This window comes from Vanellus vanellus, assembly GCF_965231255.1.
Source record: "Vanellus vanellus genome assembly, chromosome: 2".
Taxonomy (NCBI): Eukaryota; Metazoa; Chordata; class Aves; order Charadriiformes; family Charadriidae; genus Vanellus; species Vanellus vanellus.
In genome coordinates, this window is record NC_138906.1 from 56,662,850 (window position 1) to 56,678,738 (window position 15,889).

At 38.9% G+C, this 15,889-nt stretch overlaps 1 protein-coding gene across 1 annotated transcript in view; it reads right to left on the reverse strand.

Annotated features, from left to right (window-relative positions):
* Positions 1-1,919: 1,919 nt before the first annotated feature.
* CDK13 (cyclin dependent kinase 13) overlaps positions 1,920-15,889 on the reverse strand; it is a gene marked incomplete at its 5' end in the record, with an annotated part of 45,844 nt that continues 31,874 nt past the window's right edge. The window contains 7 exons of the mRNA XM_082480127.1: positions 1,920-5,005; positions 6,110-6,670; positions 9,690-9,841; positions 12,121-12,252; positions 13,196-13,312; positions 15,448-15,525; positions 15,645-15,746. Of these exons, the coding sequence (XP_082336253.1) occupies positions 4,149-5,005; positions 6,110-6,670; positions 9,690-9,841; positions 12,121-12,252; positions 13,196-13,312; positions 15,448-15,525; positions 15,645-15,746 (1,999 nt within the window). The 3' untranslated portion in view covers positions 1,920-4,148. The remainder of the gene's footprint in view (positions 5,006-6,109; positions 6,671-9,689; positions 9,842-12,120; positions 12,253-13,195; positions 13,313-15,447; positions 15,526-15,644; positions 15,747-15,889) is intronic.

The window sequence follows — 15,889 nt, forward strand, 5'->3', positions numbered from 1 at the left end:
GCAAAAGTTAGTTCGATTTTAAGTCAACCCAAGGTCATTTCATTTTTAAATACAGAATTCAAATCAGTTTTCCGGTGATTCCTTAATTTCATGACACACTTCCGCATACACAGAACATCCCAAAACTATCAAGAAGGGAAATACCCAACATTTCCCCATGTAAAAAACAGTGTAACAGAATAGACTGGAGAAAAGTTGTACGTAAAACACTTGTGTGTTTTATTAACAAAAAGAAGAATGCAAGAAATACATCTGAGTTTTTTCTCTCTTGCAAACAGAATTCATGGTCTGAGATCCAATTTGCCCGCAGACAAGAGGTATCCTATGTTACTTCAGTACTTCAGACTGCACATTTATCTATTAAATTCATCCAAGTGTAAACTTCACCAAAACTGAAACTGCCTCCTGCAGCAAGCACAAGGAGAAGAGCACTCAAAACCGTAAGAACTTACATTATTATCGCCTCTGCTTCTAGAAAGCACCTTACGCTACCGTGGGTATGGAGAAAACTTAACAGAGACCATGTTTTATGGGAACATAAGAAAACATAGAAGTTTGCCATTTCAAAATTATTTTTCCAAGAAATTATATTAACATTTAAGGATACATGTATTTTTACACCTCTTCCCTAACACTGCTCCTTCTGTTAAAGATAACTAGCGATCCATGATAAAAGCTGCTTCCTTTTCCTTTGGCTGATTTTAAGTATTGTAATAGTCTAAGCGTTTTAAGTCACGGTCATAGCAGTCCAATCGTGCTCACTTCCGTCCTCTCGGTATGGCTAATGGCCACTTAATATAAATAATGAAGTACTTGCTACTTGATAGTCCATGATTACAGCATTTCGCTATGTTTATTTAGAAATACAAACACACAACACTTACTTTTTGATGTAGTGTCCAGGTCTCTGCAGCACACTTTGGAATTGCAGCACAGAACACGTAAACCCAAAGGAATGGGGACGGGGCGGGGGGAAAGTAACATAAGCCACGGCTCCACAGAAAAATGATGCGGATTTCAGAATGTCTACTAATGCATCAAAAATGCAACAGCCACACGATGTAGAACGCCAAACTAGCACAGACTCACTCTGCCGAGCAAAATTTGTTCAAAAGGGTAAATTTCTGAACTAACATAAGCACCTTGTCACGTGATTTAATTCAGAAGAAATTTTGATAGCCAATACACAGGTCTGGTACAAATGAATGTGGACCTACAGTCCTTAGATCCGGCCAGTTCCCTGGCTGCCAACCTGCCCAGGCGCGACTCCGGGGCCAGGGGAGCGTGGTCACAGGGAGAAATCCTCCCGCCACACAACCCAAGGGCTGCCCTGCAGAGGGAGGGCAGAGCTCCTCACCCACAGGCAGCCCGTGTGCAGCCTCTACCTGCCCAGGAGGAAAAGCCGTCAGCGAAAGAGCCAAGAACATTCCCCGAATTGCAGAGAAGGTAATCTCGTCAAGAGTTACCGTATATGGAAATATGTCAACTTTCCCTCCAAATTACCCCAACACTCTTGTCCCAGGCAAATGAGTGTTCAAAGCCACAGGCTAGTAATCCTTAAACTGAATTTGGGACAAAGTCATTGTGCAGTGCACATCTGCCATAGCATGCCAGAGTTTTATTTCTGATTCATCTGGAAGTCAACTGCCTATTGCATCTCCTTCTCTCCTCACAGTCAGGAGTACTCATGCTGTTTGGTTTTTTTTTTTCCATGGCCAAAGACTGAAATCCATTTTGGCAGAACAATGAAACATCAGAGTACTGCCAGCCCGTAAGGGAACTGCACCGTCGTTCACACATGCAGAGACTGACTTCCCTGCATTAAATGAGGTGAACTAAATGACTTAAAAAATTTACCTCCAAAAGGGAAGCAGCAGGAGACAAAAAGTCGTCCTTGCATTTTTGTATTGGAAGTCAAATCATTTAGTCCTCCGAGATCTACCTCCCATTTGAACTTACCTGCTTTTTCAGCCAACTATCACCTGCAGTTACATTTGCAGTGCAGGAGAGTAACACCAGACTGCACATTTTTAGTGAAAGCAACTGCCTAAGAGCTTTGGAAGTCTTTTGCTCGATTTTGGGAAAAAAAAAAAAAAAAAAGCAATCTCGTTATCACTGTGGGATTTTTTTTTTTTTATAAGATTAGTAAAGAAAAAGCCTTAGCTGACACTGTCCGTATCTAAATGACACTAATGATTTTTGCCTTTACAATTTTACTAGTAGAAAAATGCTATGGGGGTGTCCTTACACAAGAAAAACTATCCAATGCACTGTCATTCACACAACAAAGCTTTTGTTTTTCTTAAGCACTGGCTATTCAGGTCATAAGTATATGTCTGTGGCCAGTCCACCTTTATTTTCTGATCGCAGGATTTTCTACTGTGCCCAGTGAAGGCAACTGCCAGACTTACAGGGACATCGTAAGCAGCATGACGCTCTTTTGCCAGATCCTCAAACACTACGTAGTTAGCGAAGTGAGTTTCTCCATGCTCTGCAATGTGGTAGTTAGCCATATACAAACCAGGATTTTCAACTAAAACAAAACAAAAACACCAACAACTTTGGCTTCTATTCTGAAAATCCAAAAAGTCACTGACAGGACTACATTTGTAATAGTGTAAGTAGAAATTTTACTTTTTAAAAAGTAATAATTAAACACTCAGTTACATAAGGTACCGATTTGTCAACTGGATAATCAGTTGGAAAATTGTTTCCAATATGGGCTTTAAAACATTCTTTTACGTACATGCAAAATATAACCATACCTCCTCTCTGCAGGAGAGAGACCACTTGTTGTCAAAGGAAAAAAAAAAAACATGCTGGAAGCTGTAATCAGTATGAGGAGTGGCTCTTGGTAAGAGTTTTAACTACAGTCATTGTATCAATTGTTCAGAGAGACTCGATTCCAATATTAAAATGTTCTGTGGAATAGCAAATATAAAATCGATTAATTGGCACAATCACAAGTTTACAGAGAATCAGAACCAGTGTCAAACATTTTGCTGTTGCTTTAAATACTGGTCATTTTTCCTTTGGTTACTTCCTATAATGCAGTACTTGTGATAAAAAGAAGACAGTGTCAGCTTTTCACACAAAATAAAGTAATTACTGCTGTTGACATTTAAGAGAAAAAACTATTTCGTCACTTGGTAAGGACATATAAAGGAGTTTATTTGGCAGAGGAACTAAAACACTTACTACAACTCCAAGAGGGAGCTGAGGAAAAACTACACTCTTCATTCTTCTCCTCACTTTCATCATTTCTCATGAAGTTCAATTTGGAAATTACGATTTCACCAAGATAAGATCAGGTCTCTAAATAACTGGCCCACCTGAAGTAAACAGCACAAGGTTATGACCTATTTGAGTTGCCTATTATCTGAGTTTTCCTGTTAATTACCTAGGTTTAGGTGTTATTTTCATATCAATCTATAAAGTACTTCCAAATTTTTGCAGACCTTAAGCTTACATGTTAAGGCACTTACCATTCAAGTAAAACAGTTTTTATATAAACAAGCCTGGGAGATGGAGAGAACATTGTACCAGAACATCCATTCTTTTTTTTTTTTTCTTGAAAGAAAAAAATAACATTGACCAAATATTTATAAAATTTTGCATCAAGAGAAAGGTTGTGTTTTATTATCTGAAATGAGCACAAAGTACACCTTCCACAATAACACTGAAAGCAGTGCAAAGACTGACAGTGACCTTTGACTAAAGGTAGTTCTGTAAAAAGAAAAATACCAAATAAATCAGTGCCCTGCTTTGATTGTTGTAAAATTTTTTTTACATAAAAGTTGGTCCAAACTTACAAAAAAAGCACAAATGTGCATAGTTCAGAAGATCTGAAAGAGTGCCATAAAAAGCTGATGTCCCTAAATTTAGCATCCACTTAAAACTGCCAAAATACAAAATAAAATTCAGACCTAGTTTGTGAACATGTACAATCAATTAATCTAGTTTTCAGACAGCATGAGCTTTAAGCATTTTTAATTTTTCCTACTGTATGCAAGACCCTTTTCCACATAAAAATAAAGCTGTTGAATTAACATTATTCAAGTCTGTTGAATTGCTGCTTTAAACTGCAGCTAGGAAAAAAAAAAAAGTTTTTCCAGATAAAAATGATGTGCCTGAGGAAAAACAGATACTCAATATGGTAATCCTCTGCCTCGCCCTCTCACTGCAGATGTGCTAATGTGTCCCCTGTATCCTTGGGAATATCCAGGTCCTTGGGCAGGAGAAGTCCAAGTCTGTCCATGCATGTGGCTGATGCCACTGGGATTTTCCTGTAAGTTACTTCCGTAGCTATAGTTGTGCATCTTTGTGGGCAAAGAGTGCGTACTCTCTGGCCCTGCAGAAGCATCACTGCTGCTCCCCAGAACCGGGATAGGGCCGTGGCTGTATTCAAACCTATGGTCTTTATCTCCACTAAATAGCATGGGGCCAGTGTTGAGGTAAATGTCTCCGTAACCAGTTACTGAGCTGGGAAAGGATTCTGAAAAGGCCGACGGAGGAGGGGCACCACCAGGGTGAGATGAAGCAGTACTGTAGTTATCCAAAGACTGAATATCTGAGTTTCCAAGGAAGCTCCTCCTTTCTAATGCTCCTGATGATCCGCTTCCTATTCCATCGCTACTGCTATAATGGGCAGATGAGAAGGAAGATGATCCGAAGTTATCCTTGTAGTCTGGGCCTGTTATGTAGGAGTCCCTAGCCTGATAATCCACGCTCGTTTGTACTGGCTCCTCTGTTGTCGCCTGAGCTTGATGCTGAGCAAGCAGCTGCAGAAGAGCTGCCTTCACTCCTGCGTGAGGATCTGTTCCTGAAGAGTTAGTCATAGGCAAATGCTGGTTCTCTGTCCGATAATCAAGGTCTTCATCAGTGAGAGGTGGAGGCTCCGGTGGCTCTGGGGGACGCTGGTCTGGAGGCAGGATCCGAGGGCGTTCTTGTTCAGGTGTTCGGTTTAGAAGCCTCATCTCGGACTGCCTAACCAAATCCTCTTGACCTAAGCAGATTGAAAAAGAAAAAAGACTTGGAATAAAAATATACTAATAATAATACCAGAAAGGAACGGACTCTTTCCTGGAACAATACAGAGGTTTGTTACTTCAATTCTCATTAACTTATTAGTTAAACATATTGGCAGTTGGACAGATTATTTTGAAGAAATCAACAGCTCATTTGCCTCTGGAAGGCGATGCAGGTTTCTCCTCAAAGTAAGATTATCAGGCAAGCAGTTTAATAAAACTGGTACAAGTTCCTTAAAAAAGCGAAACAAAACAAAAACTCAAGCAACACATAAAATCTACAAAATTCAATAAAAGATAAGAAAATATTTGCAAATAGGGATAAAAGTCTTGAGGGACAAAAGACCACCCTATCAAGGAATAGCAAAACTTCAGGTAAAAAAAAAAAAAAAAAGAACAAAAAAACACCACCCAAAAAACCCTAAAAAAACCACCCCCAAACCATATCAGAATATTTCTTTCAACAGCTGCAAACACCACAGAGCAATACATAAACCACCATATAATAAAACTGAAGTAGCAATCCAAAAAGATCGACAACAGAGCTCTAAACTTCGACAAGTCTAAGGAAACCAATACTATACCCCGATGGAAACCTTCAACCATGTGTGTTAGCGACAGTTACAGGTAACCACTTACAGAATCTGACACTAAGAAATTGCTCTAGTCAGCATTAAAAAAAAAAAAAAAAAAAAATACCCTCTCCCCAAAACAGGCTTCACCTAAACACACGGTCAAAATTGGCAAATTCCATCTATGAATGTTGTAAAGAAGACTGTATTCTCCACCACAAACACCACTAAGAAAACCCCAAGCACCGATCAATGTAACTGTCTCATCAGAAATACTACTGGCACTTGCCACTCTTAGGACGAGAATCACCTTTTGCTCTGTCTGCGTGGCACCTGTTACAGTAAGACAGAAATTCTACGATCCAGACATCCAATGTGACAAAATCAATTTAATCATCTCTCCGATACTCACACAGACTCATATGGTTAACATGTTAACTCTGTATTCCCAAACTATTATGTCCCCACTGCTCAAGGTATCTGCCGGTTAGCAATAAAGACCTTCAGTACCTGCAGACGTATATAATGACTTGATCAGATGTGGGTAGCCGGGTGCTGGAGATTCCACGTCATCCCGGCTGACGGACACAGGAGTGGTGGGCTCTGGAGGCTGCCTGAGTTGTAATGACATTTCATTTCCTGATCCGTTTTCCTTCTCCTCCATGACAAAATCTTTTTGTTTTGTTTGCTGAGCCTTTATTAACTGAGACAACAGAACAGCAAATGCACTTTGCACAGCTGCCTGGGCAGCATCAGTCTCAACTTTAGGCTGACTCAGCTGAGCAGGTGGTACAGGAGGCTGCGTGACCGTCGGCTGTTTTAGAGGCTCCTGTTCCGGCAGTGGTGGCGGAGGCGGCGGCGGCTGCTGCTGCTGTTCTGACTGTTTTTCACCTGCTGACAAAATTCCAGCAGGAAGATTTATTTTATTTAGTTGCTGCTGAGTCTCTGGGTTTACCTTAATATTCAACACTTGGGCAAACTGTGCCAAACTAACACTTGTTTTAGACTGTAGCAGGTTTAGCAGGATTGCCACTTCATTCTGGTTTAACTGCTGTCCAGTGCTTGTTTTTGCTAAAGACAAAAAAGGTGTTTTTAAGTATTATTTAGAACTGGCATATTTCAGAAACTCAAAAGTAAGACTAATCTAGCATGGCTGACACAACTGGCAAAGCATGGGTTTGGACAACATAGAAATGAAATGCTTTTACATATTAACTGCCTTTGGGGAAACACCTATAGGAAATGGAATAGTAAGATCCAATATAAAGAAAGTGACTTCCAAGGGGTGTGCACACGCACTTGGACAGATGAGAAACATCAAGCTGGAGCTCAATTTTCCACAATACAACTAAGCTGGGGCTTAAGGCCACCTGCTTTAGGCAGCTGAAAGATTTCCAATCCCCGCAAAATTTCCTATCTTTGACATATCACATCCCTCGGTTAAAAAGTGGCCATCTGCAAAACGCATTTCCAGTCATATTCTGGCCCATTTCTAATTCAGCATCTGGATTCTAACACCTGCTCAAGTGACCAGGCTCTAGGTGACCCAGAAGCTAGCGGTATAAATGCAAAAGCAAGTGCTGAGTTTGAAGGACAAGAAGTCAATCACTGAGTAGCAGGCAAATGCAGATTTGTGATGATATACAATTTCTGCAATGAAATTGAGTGTGCCACAAATATGAGGAGATTATGACGATGCAGGGGAATATAAGGAAGTCAGAATATCAAAGTAGTTTCTTAGTTTCAAAAATCCATTGTGGTAGTTTATTTTGAAAGGAGAAGTGAAGCAGCATGGATTTCAACATGCCCTATGAGTAAATTACTTAGAGAAGAAAGTCACTAAAAATGAAAAAATGAGCGTGTGTGACTGTGCTGACAGAGCCCTGAATTTTTTTTAATCCAGACCAACACAAACACATTCTGTCCTCTTCTATCCCTGCTGTTCTGCTAATTCAACAATATATTAATTCATAGCAGATTCAAAGCCATGTCTGAAAAAATGGTCACACACAAATAAATATTAAGTATTTGCCTTTCAAGACTAAGAGCAGCACAGCTGGGAAGTGCTGCAAAACCATCAACCCACTACCCTACTTATGGATGTGCACCAGGATACAAGCACTTGGAACCTACTCAGGCAGGATCCAGGGACTTCCAACAATTTTATATATTTAAATAAATATAAAAATAAAACCACCTTTTATTTGGCAATACAGAAAAAAACATCATTGCTAATGCCTTGTACTGCTGGCTCTCACTCAGATTTAACAGTTGATTTTTTAACATCTGAGGATGTTATGCTCAACACTCATACTTCACTTAGACTCTCAATGAAAATTCAGCAGAAAAATGCCAAACAGGGAAACTTATCTACCTATTCCATACTCTTTGGTTAGTTTCAACTCCATTCCAAGAGCAACTTGTATTCTGGGAAATGTGGCAGCTTCTACCAGAACAGAATTAGTGAGCTCTACATAACTCCTGTTAGATTGTAAGACGGAATAACCAGGGCTCCCATTCCTGAATCAGAACATTAGCAATTGATCCAAGGTGTTTTTAACCTCTTCTTTTGGGGAGCTCAGAAACAAATGCAACAGTTTTGTTTAAAGCATCCATTTGTACATGAAGTTCTTTAGTGTGGCTTATTGATAGTATCTAAGGTGCATTATGGCTTCCAGAAGTGTTTTGCATAATACAGAGACCATCTCTATGCTGAACTGTCTAAGCTTCACCGAAAATTAAGTTGTCTTCTTTTTTACCTAGGTATATTTTTCTATGTACACATGGGCAAACATCAATATAGCTCTGAATGATTCCTTCCCTACTTTTTTTTTTTTAGTTTATTTTGCATGGTTACTATTGATGACTAATAAACATAGTGGTCTCTCATTGGGCTACCTGTTATAAAAGCACACAGAAAATAACTACTGTCCTTTGGACTCCTTAAACTTCTATACAGTTTTCATTTGGGTGGGGGGGAGGATTTTAAGGGCTACAGAAAGTTATGCTTGGAAGTTTTGTCAAAATTTAAAATTTTAGCCTAAATATACGGAATGGCAGAAGCTCACAGCTGGCTTACAGTAAGAAATAGGATGAACAAGAGCAAGAGGTAATAAATTGCAATAAAATATAATCAAAAAACCTAGTTTCTATGTGTCTTTGCACAGAGCGTTTAGAGCTCATCTCTACTGTTGAATGAAAAGTTGATTCAAGATGGTTAGTACTAAAGAATTTTCAGGCCATGTGAATGCATTTATTGTTTTTCGACAGCTGAACTGGTGTTATCAGTGCCACAGGATTTATGGTCACTTTGCAGAATCAAAAACGGTCTAAATGAAAAGTATCAGGTATCCATTTAGCAGTTACTCTGTATATTGCTATGTATTATGAGGAAACTATCACTGAACTGCTGAGTATCTCAAATTGTGTCCACACAGGAAACAATTATTTTACTTTTTATATTATAATCATAAAATTGGTCTCCAGGCAAGATACTTCGGTTATGTTTCAGAATTAATGGCTGTGCAATCTACAGAGGTAGCTATTTCTTGTTATACCAGGTTTTAGGTGGGTTTTTTTGCAACTTGGTTCAGCCCCAACAACTTGGAAAGCTGAAGACTAATGTAACGTGCAGGGGGAATCTGTTTCATTTGAAATGATGATTGCTCTAGAATCTGCCTTCTGATCAGTTTATCAATACCAATAAAGCTCCTCCAATCTATGGAGATTGTAAGGAACTCAGAGCAGCAGCTGACTTGTGGGATTACAGAAGAATTATAGATGAGCAAGAGATAAAACCCCTTGAAAATACAGAGCAAGGTAGATGCTCTGACCAGATTGAAAAATTAAGTAAAACTGAAAAGGAACACCTAGTTTCCAAAAGCAAAAGTAAATCTTTTGTAACAAAGATTTAACTTACAATACTGTTCCTCCCTCAAGAATCCAGGAGACGTCAGTACTCTGAAAATAACACCTAAAATTTCTAGAGGTGCAATCCAAGTAGAAGGTAATGATAAGAACTGAAAATATTACTGACCAAGTGCTACACTAGAGTTGCCCTGAGTTTTGAGTTGGGAAGAAGTTTGCATGCCTTGTGGGGTGTTGGTTCTGCTCTCATCCATGCCTAGAGAAAGATCCTTCCTAGGGACTTTAGTTGCTGTTGAGTCATCAGTCATGCCCATCTGCTTCTGTCTTCTGCGTTTCTTACTCCACAGCTCATGGCAATCCTGCCACAAAGGAAGGCTGCAAGGAACGATTAGAGACAAACAGTTTTATTCCAGGATTTTCTATTTTTTAATATTTTTTTAACCACTTTGGTAAAATAAATGCTCAAATTACATATAATGTAATTTTTGAAAGATGAACCTACTGGAACTTGAAAATACATCAGAAAACACACAAAGTCAGCAAAATCTCAGACCTGGTTGTTTTGTTTTTTTTTTTTTTCTGGCTGAAATCTCTTCATTGATTACCAATTTCAGAAGCACAGGTCCCTCTCTCAGAAAAGAGAAACATTGTATCTTAAAATGACAATCAATGTTACATTCTTGTATTCATGCTTATGCAAAGCCTAATTATTTGTGCAATTGAAGACTTCAAAAATCAATGCTGCACACTTGCTATAAAACAGAATCTGCAGAGTAACAGATAACAGAGTTTTCATCTGAAAGTGTTTTTTTCAGGGTCCAGGTGACCAATTCCTTTTGTCTGCTTGTAACAGTACTCCTGCCTTGTGAATTCAAGTATTTGTCCACAGTAACATGGCTGTCTAGTATTTATAGTTGTATGGCACAGACAAGCAAGAAAGTGGGGGGGGGGGGGGAAGAAAGAAAAAAAAAGGTTGCAGGAGAAAACATCACTTGACACTAGCAAAAAAAGTAGGATACTTGAAGAACAAGGGATATCCCAGTCCTTTAAGACAGATAAAACCAGAGGCAAAAGTCTCCTAAGGAAGTCATCAGCCACCAGTTCTTGTCCTCCCATTACTGTTCTCTGTAGGCATCCCAATTCTGATTTCCTGAGGAACACAGAGACCCATCCCATAGATGGCACTAAAAATAGCGCCTTCTGTTTTCCTGTTACATATTATTGTAACTGTCTGAACGGTTCCCTCACCCAGGAACATAGAAAAATCAGGTGACAGATGACAAGAGCCACTGGAAAGGCAATTATGACAAATGCTTCCTTTATTCTCTCCCTCTGCATACCAGGACAAAGACCTGCCAAGTATTTAGTCAAACACAACTGGAAGCAAGAACTCATTGTGAGAAGTGTCCTGCAGTCCTTGCAATCAGCACTGTCACTTTCTTTGACTGAATAGCTGTTTCTCCCCAAAGCAGAACTTTAGTCTTTCAAGAGAACAGTCAACACTTGCTCGTGCATGCCCTGGCAGGAGCAAGCGTGGTTCCTCTTAATTTTTAAAAGGACAGCAGTGACTAGGTTGTTTTGAATTTCCATGTATCATCTAGAAAGGATGCTCTATCAAGCCCCTGAAAAAAAACAATTTCCTCCCATTACCTTACTTTAAAATGCATATAAGCAACGTGCTGTACAAGTGGTTCTGAGATTTTTAGTGAATAGCCTAAGATTGCTGATTACTGATATTCACACAGTGATATATATAGTCATATTCAGGCAATGAAACCTCTTAGCCTCATGTATCAGGAGCATTAGTGACAACCACGTGTATGTAACAGGCAAGTCTCGAAAGATTTTTAATAAAATTCTTAGATAAAACTCAAACATTTTTCCCAGTTGGTAACTAATTAAGAAGTCCGTACAGGCTGCCTTGAAGGTACAATTTACTGGAACAATATTAAATGGTCTATGTTCTGACAGCTGTCTTAAGGGAAGAACGAAACCTGCAGATTCTGTAATACCTTTTAATCGTTTTCCTCAGGCCCTGGGCCAATATGATTTGTACTGATTAAAATGTCGATTAAGTCACTGCAAAAACCCTACTGGACATTGGAACACACTTCCTCTCAGAGAAACCGAAAGGAAAAACCCTCCACAAAAGTATTTCACTTCTGCCTGTAAAACCAAGAATTTCAACTGGCACAGGAAATTATTTATGCTATTTCACTTTAACTCTCAGATACCTTTGCAGAATTCTATACCCAGTGTCATTGTACCATCAAAGAAGGCAATTCAGATTCATGGAGGACCTCAAAACCCTTGGAAAAAGTAGACACCAATAAACAGAGATAAAAGCGAAATGATGGCTTTTCAACATCAGAAACAATTATATAGAGGGTTTTTTTTTTAAAGGTACTAACTCAGTAACTAGTTCTAGGAATAAGAAATAAAACAGTTGGCAGATCCTCACAACCACTGCTATCATGGTGTTAGAGTCACACAGCTGCACTACCATTTTAGTGCAGAATCACCATTAAACAACTGTATGTATCAACATTAGTTCTGCCACCATCTACTTTAACTGAAACACAATGAGCTTAATGAAATCAGTGCATGTTCTCATTTTGTAGAGGTAAGCACCATTACCAAAGGAAATTACTTACTCTGGAGGAGGCATTTTAGATGGTTCCACATCTCGCAGAAACTCACACTGAAGAGCTTGTTCGGCTGTGCAACGCTTGCTGGGATCCAGAGCAAGCATATAATCAAATAAATCTAATGCAGCTGGTGGGATGCTACAAGAGAAAAATGGAGAAAAGCATCACATTACACACTTCTGTGCAAAATTTTAATAAATACATCCCTTCCAAAGTGACTGCCCATTAAGTCCTCAGATAACTTACACGCTAACAAAACCCACTCACAACCTGAACTTGGTAGTAAGAGGCAGAGATTAACTTCACCTTATTACCTGTGCAAGCATGTAACCCAAGCTTTCTTTGCTTTGTGTGGTTTAATTGTTTGAAACATTATCCTTACAAAAAATAAAACAAACAAACAACACACCCCACCTTTTTAAGCCAAGACTACATTGTTACTTTACACTTTGGAATTTAGCACTTGGGGAGCTGCAGTTTTGATTGGTCCATGGACAATAATTCTGTTGCTTTAAAGATGATGTCTCATTAATATGAAGAGGATGATACATTTCTCCTGAAACCCATGGTAACTGAAAGAGGGGAACAAACCCTTTAAAATAAGCTTACAGCTGTTTTCCATAACTTTCACGTGTGATATTTGCACAAAACTAGTCCAATGGTAGTATTTTACAATCCGTGGTTCAGATAACTCCTCTGTGTCGAATGAATTTATGGCCCAAGACTGTAACGTTAACCAGACTACATATTTAGCTGTAGCCAGTTGTCCTAATAAAAACCAATTAAGTACTCTGAGCTGGTTTTTGGACAGGGACAACAAGCAGGTGTACCAATCACAGAAAACAAACGATTCCTTAGGTGAAAGCTAACAGGTGGCTGAAATTTTAGGGCCCTCTTCTTGAAGTTCCTATTAAATAAGGGTTAAGACAAACTCTGCAGGTATCACGGGAAGGAAAAGAACCTAAAGCCATTTTTCTTTATACTTAATCTATGTTCATTCTCCAGAAAATAGTGAAGTTCATAAAGTCTCCAGGAAAACTTAATGCTATTACAGTCGACTAAACTAATTCTTCATCCTTACAAAGCAAACTCTTCTCTCAGTTTTCGACGATACTGCTTCTTTGGTTTCATTGTGTTGAAATAAGCTAATTTTATAACATCAGGCCACACTGCTGGACAAGGACTCCCGCAAATTCGGCTGTACCAAAAAGAAGGGAAAAAAGGGTATGAGATCCAAAAACACAAGTGAGCACAGCTGTCATTTTATTCTTGCATGTACAGTGAATACAAAAATAATTTTTAATTTTAATGTTCAGGTTCTTTTCAGCTAAAATCTTTCTACTGTCCAATGACCAACACCATTAAATAATGGTGAATTGTCTGTGAAAGATAATCACCCCACACAGACTAAACTTACTTTAAGTCCACTGTTTCTGCCTCACCCCACCCCAGACATCCTCCACACAAATGTTTTGAAAAGCTTAACCAACTCTGAACAGTACTCCAGGTATTTGACTTGGAGAACTGGATAGCCCAGGTTTAGAGTGCTAGTTAACTTTTATGTCCTTAGCTTCCAATGCCAGCGAAGAAAGATACAACAACTGGCTGAAAAAGCCCTTTTCACTGAGAATTTAGTTGACACTGAAGACATTGGCGGGGGGGAGGATCTCAGTAAGGCCTAAGGGCAAAAGCAAGATCTGACCACTAGAAAACCTGTATACTTTTTACTTCAGTTATGAGTTTTATGTCTCAAGCCTCATCTATCTCCACAAATGGAGATGCCCATAGTCCTATTCCTCCCCTCCACCCATTTTGTCCAACTGAGGATGGCTAAGCAAAGGTTGACAAACACCACACTTCTGAGCAGAAGAACTAAAGAGTCATTTTACCATCCAAGCAAGGTTTCAAACTCTGATGCAGGCACTCATAAAAGGACATTTTGCAAATACCTTTCCCTAGTTCACCCCTCCCATTTAGTAGATTTAAACAGTTACTGTAAGAGACCTAATGATCTATTAGTTATGCCCTGAATGCTATGCAAACCAATCTGACTTTACGCTGGTTGGGGTATGTAACTTTCAGGAGGGAAACGAAAAATAAATCTGTCTTTTCCTATCAGAATTTACTTCAGCTCTATCTTTGAATGTTAGTTAGAAAGGATAAATGTAGAATTATTGACTGTAACATGATGGTGGTAGAGTTGTTGATAAAATTCATATATTACATTTAAACAGCCAAAAATGCATAGCGTCAGCAAAGAGGAAAAATGAGCTACAAACAGGAGCTTCCAGCAGGAGAAGGAAATCACAAAATTTTAGTTTGGTGTACCAGAGGTACAACAAAAGAGGAAAAACTTTAAATGACTGCACTGTGACGTCCTTTAATGCCATCTAGTGCTCAAAACCAAAAATTTCCCAACTCACAAGTTTGGTTCTCCTTACACTGAGAATGACCACTGATACGCTTTGCACCTCCTAAAAACTTCATTTTTCCAGGCCAGCTAATAACACACTACAAAGAAGCATGCTACTTTTAAATCTGTTTTGAAAAACATCTCAATATATAACTTCATAATATTTTTTATTAATTTAATTTTAAAGTAATGTTGACCATTTACTGTTCAGATTCTATAAGTTCTGTAGGACTCACCCTCTTTTCCCCTTGTTTCTAGGAAGAGGACCTCTCCTCACTTACGAGGTCAATTATGATATCAGAATCAAGAGCAATTTTTGCTTGCTGAATAAAGGGAAAAAAAAAGATGCTCTGGTTCCACTGAGTTTAATACATATCATTTTATGATTTATTGAGATAAGGAAAGAAACAGAATTTTTACGTCCATAAAGTGGCAGTTTATAAGGGAACAGAACTATTTCCACAAAAATAGTAAAGCCCAGGTGTGTATGTGGAAGGCTTGAAACAAGAACAAGGCCAGTAGCATGCCAAGTACCTACTCCTCCCAAGTCCCACTTGTCCTTATTGTCTATGTTTTCTTTTTGACTAGCTGCAAGGAAACTGTAACATCATCTTAAAAAATAACGGGCATTTTGACTACTCTCTCTTTACAACTTCAGTAATAGGCAACTCCAGCTGCTCTACAAAACACCCTCTTACTATTCAGCTGTACATTGCTCAGACCACAGAATACTCACAACAAACCCTTCTCCACGTCTAAGCAAAAGTCACTTAACATGCCCCTCAAAACCTCTAACATCTCACTCAGAGCGATAACTGAGTACTTGCAAATGTTCACGGTGTGTTATCTCCAATTTTAACACAAACAAAAGAAACCTGACAGTTTGAGGCACCTACTATGTGATAGTGCTTGCAAATTACCTTATAAGTTCCAGTTGAGCAAGTTCTTGATTTGCTTGAAATATTGGCTTTTTTGTAAAAAGTTCACCCAGGATGCAGCTGGAAAATAGTTTTGCACAATTCCATCACTATGGCTTTCAATACAGATTGATAGAAACATTTAAGATTTATTTTTGGTTTGGTTTTATGCTTGCTACACTTCTGTACCAAACTCTTACCCACAGCTCCAGACATCGATAGCTGGCGTGTATCTTTCTTCTCCAAGCAGAAGTTCAGGAGGTCGATACCATAATGTAATAACCTTGTTGGTGTATGGTCGGCTGTTGGGGGGAGGAAAAAAGAGGACTATCATTTTACTATGATCATTTCTGAAAAAGTGATACTTTGATGACCTTACTTCTGTGGTATTGTTAAAGAACACCACAATCTTCCACTTCCTTTTCCTAATTTCCAAAGCTGCAAC